The 23,841-nt window shown below is 36.6% G+C and overlaps 1 protein-coding gene across 1 annotated transcript in view; it reads right to left on the bottom strand.

Moving 5' to 3' along the window:
- deptor (DEP domain containing MTOR-interacting protein) overlaps nucleotides 1-23,841 on the bottom strand; it is a 42,703-nt gene that overhangs the window by 17,004 nt on the left and 1,858 nt on the right. Inside the window, exons 3-5 of the mRNA XM_042740698.1 lie at nucleotides 15,245-15,423; nucleotides 14,428-14,551; nucleotides 6,943-7,121 (exon numbers count right to left, since the gene is read on the bottom strand). Of these exons, the coding sequence (XP_042596632.1) occupies nucleotides 6,943-7,121; nucleotides 14,428-14,551; nucleotides 15,245-15,423 (482 nt within the window). The remainder of the gene's footprint in view (nucleotides 1-6,942; nucleotides 7,122-14,427; nucleotides 14,552-15,244; nucleotides 15,424-23,841) is intronic.

Raw genomic sequence — 23,841 nt, 5'->3', positions numbered from 1 at the left:
TGTTGGTTATTGCTACAAATATACCCTTGCTACCTATAGTTTTGTGCTCCAGGATCACATATTTACAGTATATGAAAAAAAATTGAAAAAAAAAAAAAATCAACATTGGGTTAATCTGAAGCAGAACAAGCACTGTTGTAACACTGTAAGAATGGTGTTTTCACTAAACTAAACTCTCCACTCACTGTGTCCTCCTGAACAAAACTCCCACACATACAGCTGAGCACATACATTCACAGTCAACCCACAAGCAAAAGCAGGAAAAGCAGAGAACATGCTTTCTGGTTGTGGAGAGCACTGCCGTCTCCACCCTAACAGAGGGGAATGAGTTCATTTCATTTCATGCTTATTCATTATACAACTGTGCAGTGCAACTATCACCGGCTGTGAAACACTGACAACAGATTTACACATGCTTCTCGATACAGTGAAGTGCAATTCACAATCAAGCTCAACACTTCCAGTTACGCAACTTTATGTCAGGGGGCCTCTCTCTGCTGACAGCTAGAGGCTGAGAGGGGCCAGAAGTGGCAAAATAGCAAAAGGCTGAAATTCTGCTTTTCTTTCCTCCTTTCATCTCTACTGTATCCTTTGCCCTACTTAAAAATAATAATAATAATCTCCAGGTTTTTTCACTGATTTGTTGGTTTAAAATGTGTGTCAGCTAAATTCAAGTCAGGGCACAAACCTTTGTTCAGTAATGGTGCGGTTTTATAATATCTGCACGTCTATGAATATAATATAGAGAGAGACACTGATTCAGTTATGAGGTAGTAATGAAACAAGAATATAGAACTGCTGAATAAGTGTGTGTTTAAGCTGAGAAATAAGCATGTTGTTGAGGAGTTTAGGAATTAGGAATGATTGGTAATTTGGCAGATTTTGGTCTGTGCTTTTCTCGCTTAAACTAATGATATCAATTAGTGAACAGTGACTTACTTAAAATTTTTAATATTTAATAAAAATGTAATTTTTTTAATAATAATTGATGTTATGTATTAAATCAATACAATTAAAAATGGTGCATTCTGTATTATGTATATGCATTATGTATAAATTAAAAGCAATTACTTGAGAAAAGAAAAAACCTTGCATCTTCCACTTCAACTTCAACTTTATTAATAAAGCACTTTTAAGACCACTATGTGCAAAGTGCTGTACAGGAAGACTAAATAAAAATATAAGAATAAAATCAAGCATAAAACATTATGAACATACCGCAACATCAACAAAGAACAAATTACAAAGCATTTTTAAATGCTAATGAAAACAAATTAATTTTAAGCGCATTCTGAAATACAGGAAGTGTAGGAAAAGATTTTACAGAGAGAGGAAGGTCATTCCAAAGCCTTGGAGCAGCAACAGAAAAGGCCAGATCACCTTTGCATTTTAAACGAGACTGAGGAACCATCAGATGTAACTGATTATTTGAACGCAAAGACCTGTTGGATTGATGCACACTGATTAAATCTGAAATATACTCTGGTGTTAAACCATAAAACTTTAAAAACATATAATAGCACTTTATAATGAATCCTGTATCGTACAGGAAGCCAGTGTAATTTAATAAGCACAGGAGTAATATGCTCTCTCTTCTTAGTAACCATAAAAGCCTAGCTGCTGAATTATGAACAAGCTACAGGCGAAGAGAGAGAGGCCTGACTCACACCCAGGTACAATGCAATACAATAATCTAAACAAGATGACACAAAAGCATGCACAACTTTCTCCAAGTCCTCAAAAGAAAGGATAGACTTCAACTTAGATAAAGATCAAAGATGGAAAAAAAATATTTTTAACAACTGAATTAATTTGTCGATCAAATTTGAGCTCTGAGTCAAAAATGACACCAAGGTTTTTCACTCTAGAAAGATTTTTCCCAGGAAGTAACCCCAGGCAGTCATTGACATCATCCACATCCCTTTTTACCTCTTAACCTCATCTAAACATTCATACAGAGACTTAATGGATAAATGATCCTTGCGTTTCAATGGTAAATAAATTTGTGAGTCATCAGCATACAAATGATTATGAATGCCATGTTTTTCAAAAATTGATCCTAGAGGAAGCATATAAAGGGAAAACAAAACCGGTCCCAGGATTGAACCCTGAGGAACGCCACACATGAGAGGGACAACAGATGAAGAGTAATTCCCTAGACTGACTGAAAATGTCCTATCTTTTAAATATGAAGAAAACCATTCTAATGCTAAACCCTGAATGCCAACATGGTCTCTAAGGCAATCAATGAGAATCTTATGGTCAACTGTGTCAAATGCTGCAGTAAGATCTAAAAGTAACAGAACAACACAACTTCCAGAATCAGCACCACGCAGAATATCATTAGTAACCCTCAAAAGAGCTGAATCAGGTACTATGGCTGGCTCTAAACCCTGACTGAAATGTATCCGAAATGTTGTTTTTCACCAAAAACTCATTAAGCTGTGCATACACAATCTTCTCAAATATCTTTGAAATAAAAGGCAATTTTGAAATGGGACGAAAATTATTCATATCAGAGGAGTCTAAACCAGCTTTTTTAAGAAGGGGCTGGATAACTGCATGTTTAAAACTTGGAGGAACAACACCAGATGTCAAGCTAGTATTCATAATAGTTAAAATGCATGTACCAATAGAATGAACCACCTCTTTAAATAAAAGAGAAGGAATCACATCACAGGGAGACCTAGTGGGCTTCATGTGTGCAATTATTTCTTTGAGCTGTGGAAGACAGACAGGAGTAAAACAAGTCAATTGAAAGTAGAACTAACTATTTAGATTTAAGGTACAGTACGTTTTTTATTGTTGTTATTGTTTTTTAAGGCTTAACTTAATTGTGTTGAAAGTTTGTCTCAATTTAATTTAATGTAAAAAAAATTCTATGCAGTAAGAGAGGTCAGAGTAGGTGGCCTGTGATGCCTTTGGCAGATTTCTCAAACTCAGCAGAAATCAGACAGAAAAGGTGCTGTCAAACAAAGACAGGGCTCTGATTGTGCTGCTGTCTATGTGACTGTTGGGTGTGTGTGACCAAACTCAAGGGTATAGCTCTGTTCTGTAGTGGCTACTATTTGTGTGTGTGTGCGCAGGTCTGTATTGGGGGTGTGTATATGGCTATGTATTATGAATGTAAATCCTTTTGTGTAGATGTGTTCCAGTGTGTCACGCTGTGTTTGGCTGTTGCCTGGTCAGAGGTATGTCCATCTGTTGCTGACCATCAAAGAGTCTTTCCTCTTGTTAAATCATGACTCCTCCAGTCACCCCTTGTCATGCTTAATAACACAAATGACGTAAAACTGCAAATTTTCTTGAATGCATATATATTTTAAAGCATGATGCATGTCATGATGAGCAAATTATACTACAAATCAATGATCAAATAAACTGTATTAAAGGGATAGTTTTCCAAAAGTGAAAATTCTGTCATCATTTACTCACCTTCATGTCTTTCTAAACCTGTATGAATTTTTTTCTTCTGATTAACACAGAAGAAGATATTTTGAAGAATGTGGATATCCAAACAGTTGTTGTCCATGGGGAGTAGAAACTGTTTGGTTATCAACACTGTTAATAATCCGTCATAAATGATAACAGCATTTTTAACTTTTGTGTGAACTATCTCTTTAAGTTCATGCAGCAAACCATGAACTTAAATTCAGGAATAATGCCAACTAGATAGTAAAGTTTGTGTTCAAACTTTAAGTTGGCTTGAAAAAGCCTGACCAGAAAGTTTGAAATATTTAGAAAGTTTGAAAAGTTTAAAATGTTTAAAAAGATTTAAAATTTTGAAAAGTTCAGAAGTTTAAAAAAGAAAGTGATTAACATATTGCTAGCATTAAAATCAAGTGACTAACATGTCATTAGCATGATTAGCAAAGTTGCTAGCATGTTGCTAACATAATTAGCAAGTGACTAGCATGTACTTAACATGATTAGCAAGGTATCTAGCATGTCACTAGCATGTTTGTAGCATGATTAGCAAGTGACTAGCATGTTTTTAGCATGATTAGCGATTGACTAGCATGTCGCTAGCATGTTTCTAGCATGATTATCAAGTGACTAGCATGTCGCTAGCATGTTTCTAGCATGATTAGCAAGTGACTAGCATGTCACTAGCATGATTACCAAGTTACTAGCATGTCGCTAGCATGTTTCTAGCATGATTAGCGAGTGACTAGCATGTCACTAGCAAGTTTTTAGCATGATTAGCGATTGACTAGCATGTCGCTAGCATGTTTCTAGCATGATTAGCAAGTGACTAGCATGTCACTAGCATGATTAGCAAGTTACTAGCATGTCGCTAGCATGTTTCTAGCATGATTAGCAAGTGATTAGCATGTCGCTAGCATGTTTTTAGCATGATTAGCAAGTGACTAGCATGTGACTAGCATGTTTTTATCATGATTAGCGAGTGACTAGCATGTCGCTAGCATGTTTCTAGCATGATTAGCAAGTGATTAGCATGTCGTTAGCATTTTTTTAGCATGATTAGCAAGTGACTATCATGTTTTTTAGCATGATTAGTGATTGACTAGCATGTCGCTAGCATGTTTCTAGCATGATTAGCAAGTGACTAGCATGTCACTAGCATGATTAGCAAGTTACTAGCATGTCGCTAGCATGTTTCTAGCATGATTAGCAAGTGATTAGCATGTCGCTAGCATGTTTCTAGCATGATTAGCAAGTGACTAGCATGTGACTAGCATGTTTTTATCATGATTAGCGAGTGACTAGCATGTCGCTAGCATGTTTCTAGCATGATTAGCAAGTGATTAGCATGTCGCTAGCATGTTTTTTTAGCGCATGATTAGCAAGTGACTAGCATGTTTTTTTTAGCATGATTAGTGATTGACTAGCATGTCGCTAGCATGTTTCTAGCATGATTAGCAAGTGACTAGCATGTCGCTAGCATGTTTCTATGATAATCTAGCTAAAACCAGTTGATTCAGTAAAGAAAACCAGCTAAAACCAGCTAAGACCAGCTAAGACCAGCGTGACAGTGGCCAAAACTACTTTAAAACCATGTTAAAAAAGCATGTTTAAAAGCATGTTTCTAACCTGATTATCAAGTTACTAACATGTTGTTAACATGTTTCTATGATAATCTAGCTAAAACCAGTTGATTCAGTAAAGAAAACCAGCTAAAACCAGCTAAGACCAGCTAAGGCCAGCGTGACAGTGGCCAAAACCACTTTAAACCATGTTAGAAGTATGTTTCTAGTCTGATAAGCAAGTTACTAGCATTTTGTTAACATTTTTTATATTCTAATCCAGCTAAAACCAGTTGATTCAGTAAAGAAAACCAGCTAAAACCAGCTAAGACCACCTAAGGCCAGCGTGACAGTGGCCAAAACCACTTTAAAACCATGTTAAAAGCATGTTTCTAGTCTGATTAGTGAGTAACTAGCATGTTGTTTTCATTTTTCTATACTAAACCAGCTAAAACCAGTTGATTCAGTAAAGAAAACCAGCTAAGACCAGGTAAAGGCCAGGGTGACAGTGGCCAAAACCACTTTAAACCATGTTAGAAGTATGTTTCTAGTCTGATTAGTGAGTAACTTGCATGTTGTTAGCATGTTTCTATGCTAATCCGGCCAAAACCAGCTTAAACCAGTGGATTCAGTAAAAACCAGCTAAAACCCAGCTAAGACCAGCGTGAGAGTGGCCAAAACCACTTAAAAACCAGCTTGGGAGACTAGCCAAAGCAACTGATCAGCTTAGGCTGGTTTTAGCTGTATTCTCAGTAGAGAGTTTTTTTAAGGTTTGCTATGGTAGTAGACAACTTAAATACATTATAAGTCTTATTTTGTAAAAGTTTGCACCCCCTCAATGAAAGTCTATGGGATTTAAGGTGGTTTTGGTAGTCTGGTTTACGAAAACCATAAGCCGGATCAGTTAGAAAAGATATAGCAACCCGAGTCAGACCAGTCTGAAGGTCTGACCCGAGTTTGGTGGTTCTAGCTTGAAAGCTCTAGGAGGAGATAGTGTTTAAAATTTGGCTCAGAAGAATAATAATAATAATAATAAGATTAGATAGTAGATCAGTAAGTTGGCTTTTTCAAGCCAACTTAATAATAAGATTAGATAGTAGATCAGTAAGTTGGCTTTTTCAAGCCAACTTAACTAAAGCAATGTCAATCAATGACTTTGGTTCAGTAGGTCCATACCTTTAAAGTTATGTTCAATTTAAATGAACAATTGAAAGTTTGATTTAGTGCATTTTAGTTATCCAAACTTTCCTTTTTTTTCAAGAAAGGTTTACATGTTATGTAATATAAAAATCATGTTGTGTAACTATCAATTAAGAAGCAATAACATATTTTCATTACACCTTTAATATACAATGAGTGCATCTTAATCTTTATTTAAAGAAAAGGAAAAATGCACTGTTTTATGTATGTCATGACAGTTTTTGGGAAGTCACACAACCTGACATATTTCAACCTAAAATCTAATCTCGTCTTATTATAAAAAAGTTAAATTATCTGATTTTTAGTTATGTTGACCTATACACACACACACACACACACACACAAAAGAAAATACATTTTAATAAACATTACCAAAACACAAAAATATGTATATAACCATTTATATGTTATAAGTTATAAGTTAATCATTTAAAAAATATATATATAACATTTTTTATATTTAATTTTTTAAGTTTCTTTAAAAAACAAAAACAAAGCAAAAAAGTATCATGCTTATTTGCTTATTTTCTTGTTGCATGCCAAAAAAAAGCCAACATTTAAAAAAATAAAAATAAAAAGGTGATACAAAAATTTATCATGTAACTGATTTTTAACAAATCATATCAAACTTGACACACAATCATGAGGGTCTGCAGGGGTCAGACCACATGACTCTAATTTTGTGGGGGGGGACCTTTTTCAAAGAATAAGGTGTATGCTGCTGGAATTAATTCTACCCATGTGCTTTGCTCACCATGCTGAATGATGCCATGCTCCAGCAATCTGCGTCCCAACTGCTCAGTCTCCTCTCTGGTGGGCATTTCCCCTTCCTGCAGGAGCCAGTCTATAAACTCTGAGGCCACCAGCGTCCGCTCATATGTCACTCCCTCCTCTTCACGCGTCTGCAGCAGGGTGTTTTCAGTGTTCATCAACCTGCGGAGAAAGACGGCGTACTTATTAACATGTCAAACTCATTGAGTATATCATTAAGAGATCATTCACCACAACACTATGATTCCTGAAATGATCAAAACAAGGGCAAAGTTCATAATGCTGCTGAATTTCAACAACAAAAGAAATGCAACAGATCTTTCAAGAAATGCAACATTCTCTGCCATTCAAAGGCAGGTGCTGACGGGTCAAAACCAAACGCTTTCACAAAGACATGCTGTTTAGCTGTCAGCCCACAACCATAGCTAGATAAAAATGTCCTTGAGAGATACAAGTCTTTAGAGAAAACATGAAGAAAACTGAGGAAAAGTAAACTTTTGCTGGCTCTTCCACCATTTCAGAACTGATCATTTATAATAGAAGCATATGCATAGTAGATTTTAGAATTGCAGGCCATGGGTCAATATTTTCAAGAAAGAGAGTGTGATACAGCTGAAACAGCTTGAGCAAACATCCCAATGGGCCAAACAAGGGCACAAATTACTCACTATCAGTCAACATGCTGTGCCAGCAATATGAGCCTTCGTATTAAATGTTTGCCATGTACATACAGAGTCTATTCTTGTGCCTTTCAAGGCAAACTGTGATTTCAAACTGCTTGCAGTTGAGCAACCATATATTAATGACTGACTTTTGCAAGAAAAGAAATGTGACATTGACCTAGTTTCAAACCCCTTACCTTTTTTGATCATCATTCTTTTATATCCAGCGTTTCTGTTAGCAGGTCATCATTTTAACCATATCCTGAATGCTCCACTAACACTGAAACCCACAGATCTGGTTGCATAGTACACTTAGTATGCAACGCTGCTCTCTCTAAATATTGCTTAGTGCTGCAGTCTTTTCAAGTCATGAGAAACAATGTCAGAGCTCAAAATAAGGGTGGCCTGATGGCCCGGTCCCAGGGTAAGAGAGTTTTTGGCCAGCTGATGGAACTTTCATTTGCCTCATTAGGCAATATATTGTTATGAACATTGTTGCTTTTGCAAATTCTGTTGAATACAACTGATGTACACTATCATTCAAAAGTTTGGGGTCTGTAAGATATTAGGTCGCACTTTATTTTAATTTGTAAGTACTACTATGTACTTACAATACAAAATAAATACAATGTACTTATTGTGTTCATATTGTATTGCAAAACACTTTTTCAGCTATTGAGGTGGGATGCGGGTAAGGTTAGGTACAAGTTCGGTGGTATGGGTAGGTTTAAGGATGGGTTAAGGTGTATGGGATGGGTTAACAGCATAATTCTAAATGTAATTACAGAAATTAATCACAGATGTAAGTACATGCAGGTTTTTTTTTACAATGTAAAAAACATGTATGTACACGGTAAGTGCATTGTACCAAATGATTAATTTAATTGTAAGTACATTAACACAATACAAAGTAGGATCAGATTTTTTGTTGTTGTTTTCTTTTAAGAAATGAATGCTTTTATTCAGCAAGAATGCCTTTAATTGACACAAATTAACAGTAAATACATTTATAAGAATTAAAAGAATTCTATTTCAAAGAAATGCTATTTTTTGAAGTTTCATTTCATAAAAGTATTCATAAAAATCCACTCCCAACTGGTTTCAGCAGTGATAATAGAAATGTTCCTTGAGCACCGATTCAGTATATTTAAATAATTTCTGAAGGATCATATGATACTGAAGACTAGAGTAATTCAGCTGAAAATTCAGCTTTTCCATCACATGAATAAATAAATTTTATTTAATACTTTTAAAACAGTAATACTTTACTGTTTTTAAAACCATAATAGAATAGAATACTACTATAAATAAGCAATGTCTCGGATACGTATGTAACCCTCGTTCCCTAAAGGAGGGAATAGAGACGTCACGTCGGTGACCGGCGAATTGGGATCTTGTTTTGAGAGACCATTCTACTCCATTGAGACCATTGGCATGCGATGATTGCATCCAGCTGCCACTCATGACAGTGCGACCATAATGGCAGAAGTCTGCCGGGGAAACAGACTCTAAGGCTATACCGCGGACTTTACACCTATGGGATCCACTTAGGTCTCTACATACCACCACGTCTGGCTGCCGAGGGGATGGAGAAGCTCGACAGGGTCTACAGTACATACACTTTGGAGCAGTTTTAGCAAGCTGACACTAAATCGATGGTCCACGTACCATCTCAAGGCACGGATGGGACAGAGCAAAGCTAGGGCTGGGTCTGCCTCCTCCAGGGGCAGTGCTTGCAGGTTCACTACTTGATCCCTGAAGGGGGTAGTAGGAACCTTGGGTACGTAGCCAGGCCGGGGACCCAGGATTACCTGGCAGTCAGTTGGCCCAAACTCTAGGCACGATACATTAACCGAAAATGCATGCAGGTCGTAGTTCCCCTACCCTCTTCATGGAGGCCAATGCAATCAGAAGCAGAGGTTTCATTGAAAAAAAAACTTTAGCTCGACTGACTGCAAGGGCTCAAATGGGTCCTGCTGTAGTGCACTGAGCACTAGAGACAGGTACCAAGAGGGTATAGAGGGAGGCAGAGGAGGATTCAACCTTCTCGCCCCCCTAAGGAACCTGGTGACCAGGTCATGGTTCCCTACCAACATCCACTCCATGGGGTCATGGTTAACAGCGATCGAAGCAACATGGACTTTAAGGGTGGAGGGAGACAGCCTTCGCTTCAACCCTTGCTGCAAAAATGAAAACACGACTCTGATCGAGCATCTCCGGGGGACTTCTCAGCGAGAAGAACACTACTCTACAAACAGGTTCCACTTCAAGGCATAAGCGTGTCTTGTAGATGGTGCTCATGCCGAAGTGATGGTGTCAACTACTGTACCTCTTGGGGCAGGTCACCTAGAACCTCTGCATCCCTTTCAGGGACCAGACATGAAGTCTCCAGAGGTCAGGACACGGGTGCCACAGGGTGCCCCATCTCGGATCCTTTAGATCCTTTCTCAGAGGAATCTGCCAGGAAGGGGCTGTCACGAGGACCATTAGTTCTGGGAACCAGGTCCGAGTGGGCCAGTAAGGTGCCACAAGCAGGACCTGCTCCTCATCCTCCCTGAATTTGCACAGTGTCTGCGCAAGAAGGCTCATTGGGGAAAACGCATTATTGCGCAGGCCCCATGGCCAGCTATGTGCCAGTGCGTCCATGCCAAGAGTTCCCTCGGTCAGGGAGTAAAACAACTGGCAGTGAGAGGCAAACAGGTCTACCTGAGCGGCTCTGAAACCTCTCCAAATCAGCTGAACCAACTGGGTATGGAGTCTCCATTATCCCGGGAGCACAGCTTATGACAGCTCTTCGAGGTTGAGCAGACCCGGAACGTGAATGGCACAAAGTGACCTCAGAATCTCCCAACTCCAAAGGAGGAGGTGGTGGGCGAGTTGCAACATGCAATGGGAGCGCAGACCACCTTGTCGTTTGATGTACGCAACTGTCGCAGTGTTGTCCAACCGGACCAGCACGTGCTTGCCTCGTAAGCACAACTTGAGACGGTTCAAGGCAAGGCACACTGCTAACAACTCTAGGCAGCTGATGTGCCAATGCAGTTGCAAATCCCTGACACTGCATGCCCGTCACACGTGGCCCCCCAGCCAATGGTAGTGGCATCCGTGTAAACCACAGCATGCCTGGAGACCTGTTCTAGGGGCACTCCGGGCCCGGAGGAACGTAAGGTCTGACCACAGGGTGAAGGTTTGTTGTGACAAACCGCCTCAGTCTGCTTCTGTGCAGCCGAGAGCTGCTGGGCCAAGCTCTCGACTGCGTCACCGAACCAGGTTGATCTGGGTTTCCCCGCCAGGAGGAGGCAGTGTTAGGGCATCGCTACCAACTTCTCCACCAGAGGGATCCCGTGACAGGGTTTTCTGAGTGCACATATCCGAAGCACACGAACAGAAAGTGGCTGTCACAGCACGGGACTACTAAACTAAGTTCTCATTCACACATGAGAAAAACACACTTGTTTATGTATGTGTAGGTAAACAGCTGGGAAATAAATTGCATGTTTATTATAGATCTGTCTGGCAGCAGCAATATACAGTAAATAAATCAGTAAATCCACTGCTCTCTTGTCTCCTCTGAGGCTGGGACTCTAAACAGTATTCTGTGCTCATCAGTGCAGCCAAATGCAGAACAGTTAGCATGTTTTCCTCAAACTTATGCCATGGCATTAGAACTGGTACATCGTGGTCGTTTGCGAAATCAAATTGATGGTGCCGTGGGTGGAAGCTTACAAATTAAGGGGTGGTAATATTATAATGAGATCCCTTTGCAATGTCACTAGGGGAGCGAAATCAGACACGCACTTGCAGAAAAAGGCTTACGAAAGCAAAGTGACTGGGTTAAACTTTTTCACGTTTCCTTGGTTGGTAGATGCACCGGGGACCTGATTATAGCACTTAAAACCTGGAAAGTCAGATTTTCATGATATGTCACCTTTAAGGAAAATAAGCTCTTTCAGGGAAATGCTCTTTCAAGGTGCTGAGGCGCACAGGGGAGATGGTCGCTTGCAGCACAACAGGGGGTAGTGCAGCCTGAAGTGCGCAATCCACTCGACACAGGAACGACCACCGCTGAAGCGCTGTCCGCCAACACAAAAGCTCCCTTAGAGCACGTTGAACTCGTCACACACAAAGCTGATTTTACCAGAGCAGAACAATGTTGTTGATCGGCTCTGAAGCGAAAAACTGGTATGCGTTGCACCTGCTGCCTATTTATGCTCGCACTGTCATCAGCAGCAGCTGGATGCAATCATTGCATGCCAATGTGCATTGGCTCATTTAGTTTACACTCTAAGTAGATTGGTCTCTCGAAGCAAGATCCCAATTCGACTGAAAGGGAACAATATTTATCCAGATGTTGCTGAGATTTTTATAACTGTAAAATATATAAAAAATGTTATAACACACTGAATAATCTTTATCATATATTACATTTACCTGACAATGTTTTATGAAATATATAATGTTCAAGCATCATACAATAAATTATTTAATAATATATAATAAAAAATATATATATATGCATTATTATGTTTTTTTTCCATTAAAGTAAGTTGTTGAAAGACAACAAGTATCATTTTGAAGGGTAGAGTCAGGTAAAAGACTGACACAGCAAGTTAAAATCTGAACTGATGGTTAAAGTGGAAGTGGAAGTGAAAAAATCCTTACAGTCTATCAGTGGATGTGCTATATAGGAGTTCCCTTAAGCACTATTAACCCTATAAAAAGAGTAAATACAGACATTCTTTGTTTTTTATTCTTCCAGCATGCATTTCTACAGTACTGGAATTCTAGGTGGACATCTAGGAGTAAAGGGATCCAGATGCTAATAGATATTTTCAACATCGATTACAACATAAGACCTCCATTAGCACAAAAGGGAACAATTTGAATAAACATCGAATCAGGAAGTTCTTGAAGCTATTTAAGGGACCATATGCCTCTTTTTACATTTGGCTTTAGTAACCAAAGACCACAGTATAGATATACTAAGAACACTGGCAAACAATCCTTTTAAAACACCAGGAAGGCATAAAAAATACCAAGGCAGTTGACAAAGGCTAATCACGGTTGCTTAGAAACAGATTGCAAAACATTCCTGGCTATTTTCCTATGTAGTTCCTGACCCATAATCAGACATAATCAGAGTACTCCATATACTCTGAAAAACATTTTATATTTATGCTCCATCAGCAGACTAAGCTCTTCAGCAATAATGAGAAGCGAACCAAACAAGCTTCCCTAAGAGCAAAGTCTGCAAATACTGACCACAAGCACAAATGTGTCCATGGTGATTACATAAAAGCACACTGGTGGTTTGTGTGACAGATGTCTCCCGCTGGACTTCATCTTCCTGTTATGCAAGAGCAGGACGGCCCGCAGAGGAACGTCTACAGTGCAGCAGGACAGAGAGGCCGCATGCTGCTACCTCGACCTCATCCTGGTCATAATCGCAGAGCAAACACAAGCTGATATTGCAAGATGGGTAAACCATTCATGGCTCAGATTAACCTTGCTTCAACAGTTCACCACTTTAATATTTCACTACATGATGCAACCATAAAAGCACTTGCCTTGTGTTTGATCCATTGTAAAGTGAAATTAAGACCTGAAATGAACTGATATTATAATCACCTTTCAAAGAAACCTTCAATAGTGGTTAAACAGAAGTTATTTTACATACCTAAAAATGTAATTTTAAAACATAATGACATTTAAAAAAAATGTCAAGACCCCCTTGATCAGTTTTATTAAAATCTAGGTAACATTTCACAATCCAATCATGACAATGCAGAACAAGAATAATGTTCCCTAGGACTGAGATCCTCAACAAGTTTTTTTAAGATCCGACCAAAAAAAAAAAAGAAAAAAAAAAAATATATAAAACGCAGCTTCTATATTTACAAAATAAATATTATTAAGTTCCTCCTTATCCTTGACAAATTAATTTTTACTTATTACTTACATACGTTACTAATGAATAAATTACTAGAAATTAATTGCATTTAGAAATGACTAAGATCACTTTGTCTATTTGCTACTTTCTATGAAATAATTGTAATTAAAACAAATAAGTGTTTAACTGTTCAGTCTTGTACAGCAGTGGATAACAGAACAGTGTAAAAAAAAAAATGTCATGTTTAATTCAGTGTGTTATTTTTATTTTTTGGTAACTATTTATAAAATTTAAAGCAATTTGTGAATGAAAACTATTTTACCACCAATTTTTCAGTGTACATAACATGCTAAAAATTATTACAATACATATATTTTTAAAAATACTTAGCTGAAGACAAGACAAGTTCAAGACAAAAACGAGACTGGAAAACGAATAAAATAAAATTAATATTAAATCAACTTTAAAGTTCAGTAAGCAGTAAACCAAAAGGAGGTATTTTCTCTCTTAACAGTAAACATATAGAGAGTGTGGTTTTGTGCTGAGCTACAGTACATCAGCAAAGCAACAACTTGCAGGTTAAGCAGCTACTTCTAAATGCAACCAGCTGGAACACAGCATGCTCTATCTGCTTGAAACCTGTGTTTCTATGGACACTGTTCATTTACCGGACAGACTCCAAATGCTCAAAATCAATGTGTACAGACTTGTGTCACACATGAACAACAACACACAATCACATCCTAGAGAGGAAGAGTAGAAAGGAAACTACCCTGCTTGGTCTTTAACAACCTCTACCTCAATAATGAATAAGAAGCAAAGGAAAAAACATGATAATGTTAATGTTTAACAAATGGACATCAGAACAATAATTCAATAACCTCTCAGAATCTGAATCATGTATGAAAGCGCTTACTTCTCATATATCCGCTGGCCTCTCATAAAGACTTTGGCTTCGCTGTCCAGTGGAAAGGTTCCGTCGTCCTTCCTGAAACGGTAGAACAGCTTCATATCTTTGAACTCCTTGTGCTCATCACAAACTGTGAGGACAAACAGATTCAAAACAGGTTTGTTGTAAGTTAAGTGCAGCTGAAAAGTTAACAATACACACTGCTACAAGCAATGGTTTAAAGATCAAACTGACTTCATCGACAGTGTAACAGAGATCATGTTTTGTCATATTTTTGCACATAAAATTAACTCAAAAATGAAAATTCTGTTTCTGTCATTTATCCTTGCTGCTCTTTTCCATATAATGAAAGCGAATGGGGATCTGGCCTGCAAATACCCTAAAAATATCCTAAAAGCGGTCAAAATGACTTTGAAACTCTAATACTGATGGAAATTTAAGCTGTTATTCATTGACCTTCCCCCTTTGCCAAAGCTCAGAAATGGACAAAACTGGTACATTGTAGCCAAATGATGTGAAGAATGAGTCTGTTCATCAGCATAGCTATTGAACAGCTTCAGAACACTTATAATGCAGTGCACAATTCTAATGGACCACTTTTATGATACTTTTACAGAGATTTTTTTCATTTTTTGGAGCTCAGTAGCCTCAGTCCCCATTCACTTTCATTGCATGGAAAACAGCAGCCAGGATAATCTTTATACAGGTATGTAATAACATGAGTAAATAATGATATAATATTCATTTTCCGATGAACATTCCCTTTAATATAGTGGAATACAAATCTAGGAATTCAAATACAGTATGTGGTGGACAAACCCACCATGGTGAATGATGCTCTGGTCAAGAAGTTTCTGCATGATCTTGATGGAAGTATCTCTGTCAGATGCTTCTTTGTGCTCAATTAGCCAATCAATGATCTCCTTGGCCACAAAGCAATTCGGATAGGTGCGGAGATGATGCCTCCTGTCTTTAATCACCTTAGCCTCATGGAGCCGTAGCCTGGAAAACAGGAAATAAATCAGATCAGCCACCATCTTCCCACAGTTTGGTGTGAAATCTCCAATCAGCAACCAGCATTAAATAACCAGCAATACAACCTGTAACTTCCTGACATAGTTTTTAAAACTGACCTCCATACCTACATTTACAGAGCTTTATCTTTCCTGGGTCAATCCATGAAGATCCAGCCTAAAATAACTTTCTGATTTGTCTTAAAAAGTAGAAAAGTTCCAGATAGGAAAACCTACAACTGACATAGAATGAGACAATCATAAAATGGAAATTCATATTTCAGTTCTCCTTACCTCAAATGTGTAATGTGTTTAGACTAACCTTGAGTTTGTCAAGATCCAACATGTGGCTTCATTATTGGTTATTATCATAATTGGATTGGATTTGTCTAATTGTATTCATCTTTATTATGTCATGTAAACTTATGTAATAGTTTTACTGCACCTTTCACTTAATCCTCTGTCTTAGATTAAGGAATTTATGACAACCAGGCCAAACTTTGGTCGCTTTCATTTCTTCTCTTCATAGAACATAGAACAGCATACCTCCACTTAAAACCTCCAAGAGTTTTATTTCCATCAAAATGTTTTATTTTATTTTTTTCAACCTCGTGTCATTTCAAACAAAGACTAACTATCTTCTGTGAATCACATACAACTGAACAGTTTTTGTCGATACAATGAAAGTCAAAGAGGTCCGAAATGTTTTCAACCCATCTGACTTTCATTACATAGACAAAAACAGTTCAAATGATCTTCTTTTGTGTTCTGAACAAGAAAGAAAGTCATACAGTTTTGGAACAACATGAGAATAAGTAGATAACGACAGAACTTTTATTTGTGGTGAACTGTCTCTTTAAGAGTTATAGAAACAATTTGTTCACAACCACAAGAACAGAAACTACAATAAACTAGGGCTGCACAATTAATCGAATTTCTAATCACGATTACAATTATGGATGCCACAATTACGTAATCGTTCAAAGCTGCAATTAATTGTTCACTTATGTTATTCTGTGTGCTTAAGATGAGTTTTTTTTTCTTACATATTATCTTAAGGGTTTTTCCCATTATTTTAATTTTAGTTTTAGTATACCATTAATATTTTACATTTTTTATAATTTAAAGAAGAAACCAATCCCATGTATAGTCGACTTTTGAGGCTTAATACTATAGAAAAGAACTAAGGGTTTTCAGTTCGAGTGTTTTCAGCTTGTTTATTTTCATATAAAAATACGGCATGCAGTTGCATCAAACCATGGTAGAAACATCATTGAATCTAAATTGTGATAATCGTAATTAATAATCGCAATTACAATTTCAAGGGAATAATCGACAATTACGTTTTTTGTCATAATCGTGCAGCCCTACAATAAACCATAAAAAGTGCTCAACGTGTGCAGTCAAAGCTTACGCACCCCATAACTGTGCCCATCATATCTTGTCCTAACACTGATAGCTACATATTCTGAATTATACTATCAGCAACAAGCAGTCATGCAGCAGTTGACGCAACGGCACGGGGCTGACAAGTGACTGAACAAAGACTTGCATGACTGTAGCAGTGAGCAGCCATTAAAGTGCACTTTGGCACTTTTTGACACTGAACAATAGAGCAATGGAAGACATGTGGTACAAAATGACATTATAATAGACTGAGTGAAGTGTCAGCTATGCCTGGTGTATTCCAGTGGCATGTGGGGACGACTAAAATGAAGAAGCCAATTAATGTTTATGTGGTTTGCAGTCATGTGGAACTAATGGACTAACTGGTTCAAATTAATTATCATTTCATGTTTTATATGAAGTCATATCCATTTAACTTGATTGGAATGCAGCGTCATTATCATGAATGAAAATAAAAACTGAAATAAAAAAAAATCTAAACTAAAATAGATTTTCATGATTGCAAGGCAAACTAAATTAAAACAAAAACGGTCCCAAATTAATTTTAGTTTTTGACATGATATACTATAAAACTTGTTAAATTTAAGGCCCGTTCACACCAAGGCTGATAACTATAAGAATAAATATATAGTTATCAAAATTGTTCTAAATGAAAAAGAATAGCAGAGTCCACACCACGACTAAACCATAATGATACAGAGGAACAATATTGTTATAAAAATTTTCAACAGCCAATCAGAATTTATCCTGCTTTAAAGAGCTTGAGCAATTAAAGTGGCAGGCAACAAAACTGCAGCATGTGCTCATAGTAAACCGAAAAATACTGAGTGTTGGCATGGATACTGATATAGTTGCTATCTTCATATTTATCATTCTTAAAGGAATACTCCACCCCAAAATGAAAATTCTGTCATTAATCACTTTACCCCCATGTCGCAGGCAGCGTACACTCTTCTGTGTTAGCCGCGACACAGGATGTGCTGTTTTCTTTCAAATCAAAGCGTAAATATACGTAGAAATCGTATCCTTGTGGCGCGGCTGACACAGAAGAGCGTACGCTGCCTGCGTACTGCTCAGATTTGCCAAAATAGTGCTACACTGATGTGGAGTGACACAGAGGAGACAAATTGTTGAATAAAGTCGTTATTTTTGTTTTATTCATGTACAAAAAGTATTCTCATTGCTTCATAACATTACAGTTGAATCACTGATGGCAGATGGACTATTCTGATGATGCTTTTCATACTTTCCTGGACCTTGACACTGTTATTTACTTAGCAGTCTATGGGACAGTCACAAGCCTCCCTGTTTTCATCCAAAATATCTTAAATTGTCTTCCAAAGATTAACAAAGCTTTTACGGGTTTGGAACGACATGGGGGTAAGTGATTAATGACAAAAAAATTATTTTGGGGTGGAGTAACCCTTTAATGTGAAGCTGCCTTTACACCTCGCCTGCATTAATAATGAAAATGCCACAAAAACACTGGACTGTTGAGAAATTGAGAAATGTTAAATTATACCATTACATTTATTTTGAATTAACTAAGAATAAATTTGTAATTAGCAATTTTATATTAGTATCTTGGTAGCCCTAAAATACTAAAACATAATTAAACTAAACCAAACAGCAATACAGTGAAAACCACTGAAAACTAAACTGAAAATAAAATAAAACTACCTTAAAAATATAAAACTACAATAATAACCGTGTATAGATGTGACCAAAGGGAGTGATAAACTTTATATGCTGTTGGACAATGTTACTCCACAATAAATAAGTGTTTTTTCACTATTTTTTCTTATTGTACAATAGATTTCTTTTTTTGTAATACTTCTGATTATTATGTCACTGCCTCACCAGATAAAAACCCTCTAATGTATTCTCATTTAAACCTGTCCGCAAACTGAACTCAATTCTGTTTTGACTATGAACAACAACACCCGAAGCAAGCACACCTGGGCTGGGACCGGGTCAAATGTGGGCCTGCTGTCACTGCCTGATTACTGATTATACAAACCTGAGTTAGCTTTACATAGCGAGGTGGAAGTGATACCAGCCATCGAGAGATAAAACTGGTAACTATGACCTACAACAACAGAACCAGTCCAGTGATACTGATATTCCCACACAACTAGGAAATAAAATCTTTCTCTCACCCACCAAATGATGTCTTTACCTCCAGGGGGTCTGTTAGATATCCCTTAACATTATTATTATTATACACACCTGAAAGCTAAAGCACATTCAGGACACTGAATGGGAAATCCTGTACAAGACACAATAAAACAGCTCATAAATGAGGTTTAAATAATAAGTGTTAATGTGAAATTCTAAAAAAAAAAAAACTACTGCGTCCTGGGATTCAGTAATCATTAATCAGATGTATCGACTAAACACCTTTCTGCTTCATTCACTATCACTGTCACAGTTCACTGCGAACAGAGCAGCTGTCTGGAAAAGGACAGAGGCACAAGCATGTTCACCAATCAGTCACATAAAGCATAAAAATTCACCATGGCTGTGATCAACTGCGAACAAAAATATATTTTTTCAAAGGAATACAATATCTCCCCAGCATATTTATAGAAGTCATTCCATTAAACGGGTGTCTTTTGTGTACTTTATGAATAAACCAAAACTTTAACCAAGAAAAACATGTTCACTATCCCCATCCAACTGTTTGTCATATGTAAGGTCACAGGGATGTTCTCAGGCTGGATGGCCAGTACTTTTGCTCTGTATTCTTCTTAAAGGTATAGTTGACCAACAAAGTCATCATTTACTTAATCTCATGTAGTTCCAGATCTGTATGAACTTCTTTCACAAAACATACACAGCATGCTTATTTATTAGGCACGTTAATTCTGATTATTTTTTTTTCCCAAGCACATTTTACCAATTCCAAACCACATCAGTCTTAATAACTACTACTGATTTTGTATTTAATCATTGTCCATGAAGGCTGGAAGTGAAAACTCCTTATATTCAAGTGTGCAGAATTATTAGGCAAGTTTTCTTTTACTGATAAAATGAGCCAAAAAAAAGAGGTTTAACTCAGACTGAGATGTCAAAAATTATTAAATGCCCATGAGAAATATTCAAAACTAATGCAATACAGAAAGTATTTGGAAAGTTAAGACATGACCATTGGACAGCAAAATGCTCACTGGGACAGCGGGGTCAGAAAAAACAGGTGGAGAAGAAAAGACACATCATCACCTTGGAATTATTAAGTTCTATCTGCATTCAGAGCAGTTTTGAGATATTAAGCTTTAATGTTTTTTTTTTCATTTTATATAGAAAATTATATGTGGGGAAAGTTTTTTTTTAAAATGTGAATGTGAGGGGGACTATAAATGTATTCTAAATGTACAATATCAAAATCCTCTCAAATTTGTAAATGGGGATTTCTGGATTAGTTCAAATGCAGATTCTAGCTGGCAAAAAAGCTGGCAGTAATTTTGTCAAGAAACACAAACAGTTTACTTATAATTTGTTTTAAAACATAAAATTAAACAATGTGTTTACATGCATGATAAAGTTAAATTTAATGGTTTTTATGACATTTATTTAATATTTTAAATGAATATTTTTTTTCTTGTTCCTGTTAAGCATAAAAGGCAGTGCTAAATATTTTGACAAGTGCAGATGTTAAATTAAGGCAGGAATATGATGGGTAATTTAACACATTATTGCAGGAACCATTTAAGTTTAAGTTTCCTTTAGACAGAAAGCAGCTACTGTTATACATTTGACCAGAACTTTATTCCACAGAAAGTGGGACAGGAAAATGGCTTTCTCTCTAGACATCAGTATGGCTGAAATAACATGCTAACATTTATTGTTGTAATTAGGACCCAATCAATTAAATTGTTAACTTTTTGACTTTTAAATCTGTAAAATGTAAGACCTTTTAAGACTAAAAAAACTGCAAGAAAACAGACAATGCTTCAGCAAAGGTGTTTAACAAAGTCTAATAAACATTAAAAATGTTTCACTGACTATATATAATTACAAATATTTCACATTTAAAATATTTAAATTACTTCAACTATGCAACAACTATGAAAACAGTTTTTACCAAAAATGTAAAATTTAACATTTCATCTCAGTTAATGTGGTATACACTTTAGTCCAGTGTGCCATGGCGTAGAGCTTTATAGCTACATAGTACATACAGCTCAGTACAAGTACACAGGATGGATTAAGCTTAAAACATAAACTAATATATACAAAACTTTCCCTCGTATGACAATGACGTGACTGGAATAAAGCAAATAGACTACAAAACCCGGACCTATCCTCTTAAAGGGATAGTTCACCCAAAAATGAAAATTTGATGTTTACCTGCTTACCCCCAGGGCATCCAAGATGTAGGTGACTTTGTTTCTTCAGTAGAACATAAACTAAGATTTTTAACTCAAACCGTTGCAGTCTATCACTCTTATAATGTAAAAGCATGGGAATCACGGCTAAAACATACAATAAAACTAAAAAAAAACATACACAAACAAAACCAAATTAAACCCTGCAGCTCATGACAATACATTGATGTGTAAAGACACAAAACGATCGGTCTGTGCAAGAAACTGATCAGTATTTATATTGTTTTTTACCTCTGATTCATGCAATGTCTGAACTGTTCAAACTCTCCTGAGCACGTTCTCAGCAGCAGGCGCATGAGGCATCTTCTTCTTCTTGCTTTATGGCGGATTGCAGACTTATATGTGCATATGTGCAGACTTATAAGTGTCACTTGAGAGATAGGTGGCAGTAATGCACTTATCCGCCATAAAGCAAGAAGAAGAAGACGCCTGGCTGCCTGCTGCTGAGAATGCGCTCAGGAGAGTTCTAACAGTTTGGACATTGCTTGAATCATAGGTATAAAAACTATATAAATACTGTTCAGTTTCTTGCACAGACCGATCGTTTTGTGTCTTTACACATCAATGTATCGTCACGAGCCACAGGGTTTATTTGGTTTTGTTTGTGTATGTTTTTTTTTTTTTTTTTATTGTATGTTTAACTGTGATTCCCATCCACTTCCATTATAAGAGTGATAGACTGCAACCGTTTGAGTTAAAAATCTTGGTTTGTGTTCTACTGAAGAAACAAAGTCACCTACATCTTGGATGCCCTCGGGGTAAGCAGATAAACATCAAATTTAAATTTTGGGGTGAACTATCCCTTTAATAGCGCTGCTGGCTAGCGTGGTGTCTAACTGAAAATAACTCCACAATAGCTACAGCAAAACAAACAAAAAGACTGTAATTCCCTGGAATTTGGGCTGCCGTCATTGACAAGATCATAAATAAAATAGCTTATCATGAGGTTTCTAATAAACATCGCGTTGTGTGAAATTATTTAGTCTTCTCTTCACTGATTTAGCATTTTTCTTTGCTCTCTTCCTCTATCGTGGAGCAGTCCTGTGACATGACAAAGAAAGCTGATCCTGATTGGTCCTCATGTGTGCATTCTGATTGGCTCACACAGATAGAACCTTATTGAACCAAGTTATAGTTCGACTTTGTAGATAGAACCTTTTTTTTTCTTAAAAAAGTCCCAAAATGTACACAACTTAAAAAAGAAACATCACATAATGTAAATAAGTTATATGAATCACAGAATATGAATATGTGAATAACTCAATTTTGACAGAAATGTCAGACAGAACCTTATAATTCCAAGGTGACGACATGTTAACTGCAAAAATGCCTTAAGTAAGTGACTCTTGAAGGACCAGCACCACATCCTCTTGTACCACCGTTTGAAGAATTTATCTACCAGAATCTGGCAGTAAGTTTTAGGAGCTCATTTTTATTCCATCTCCTATCCTGAAAAGTCTGTTCCTCCTAAAACTTACTGCCAGATTCTGGAAGATAAATTCTTCAAAAAGTGGTACAAGAGGATGTGGTCCTGGTCCTTCAAGAGCCACTCTCAACTTATCTGTTCATAAAGCCTGTAAAAAAAACAGTCTTCATGTATTTCACAATACTTCAGCATGTTATTCTTATTAAGTGAGGGTCATTTTTAAAAAACTTTTTACCCAAACAAAGTCTCTGAGAACTTGACACCTTGTAATTCTGGAGACTCAAGGATGGTTGCAATTCTGGAAAAATGGTAGCGCTGGAGACTAAATGGTTCTTGATGGTTTTACATCTAATTCTTCACATTAATTCTTAAATCTTTTCCAGTTAACATGTCTTTTCTTCTCCACTTGTTTTTTCTGACCTTGCAGCATTTTGCTGTCCAATGGTCATGTCTTTGCAATATCTGTATTGCATTAGTTTTTAATATTTCTCATGGGGATTTAATAATTTTTTTTTCTTTTTGGCTCATTTTATCTGTAAAAGAAAACATGCCTATAATTCTGCACACCTGAATATAAGGAGTTTTTCACTTCCAGCCTTCATGGACAATTAAATATAACTTACTGTATAAATTATTAAATACAAAATTAATAGTAGCTATTAAGATTGATGTGGTTTGGAACTGGTAAAATCTGCTTGGAAAAAAATATCATCAGAAAAACAAAAGGCATAATAATTATACACGCCGTATATATATATATATATATATATATATATTATATATATATATATAGATATATATATATATATATATATTATATATATATATATTATTTTTTTTTTTTTTTTTTTTTTTTTTTTTTTTTTTTTTTAAATTAGAAGAATAAGAAGAATTCAGGCAATCAGATAGTTGTTGGTAGCTATTGACTTCCATATTTTTTCCATACTAGAAGTCAATGGCTATACTGGCAACAGTTTGGTTACCAACATTCTTCAAAATATCTTCTTGAATTTTCATTTTTGGTTGAACCATCTAAATGACTGAGGAAGTCTGCCACATGCAACCGGGAAGAAGTACAGTGTTTATTATAAATTATTTATCTGTGCACATTTGTATTTTTAAAAATGAATGTCAGAATCCTTAATCAAATTTTTACATATATGAATAATTCACAATCTATATCTAT

Source organism: Cyprinus carpio, chromosome B16 (assembly GCF_018340385.1).
Source record: "Cyprinus carpio isolate SPL01 chromosome B16, ASM1834038v1, whole genome shotgun sequence".
In the NCBI taxonomy this organism is placed as follows: Eukaryota; Metazoa; Chordata; class Actinopteri; order Cypriniformes; family Cyprinidae; genus Cyprinus; species Cyprinus carpio.
This window is presented reverse-complemented; position numbering and strand designations above follow the sequence as displayed.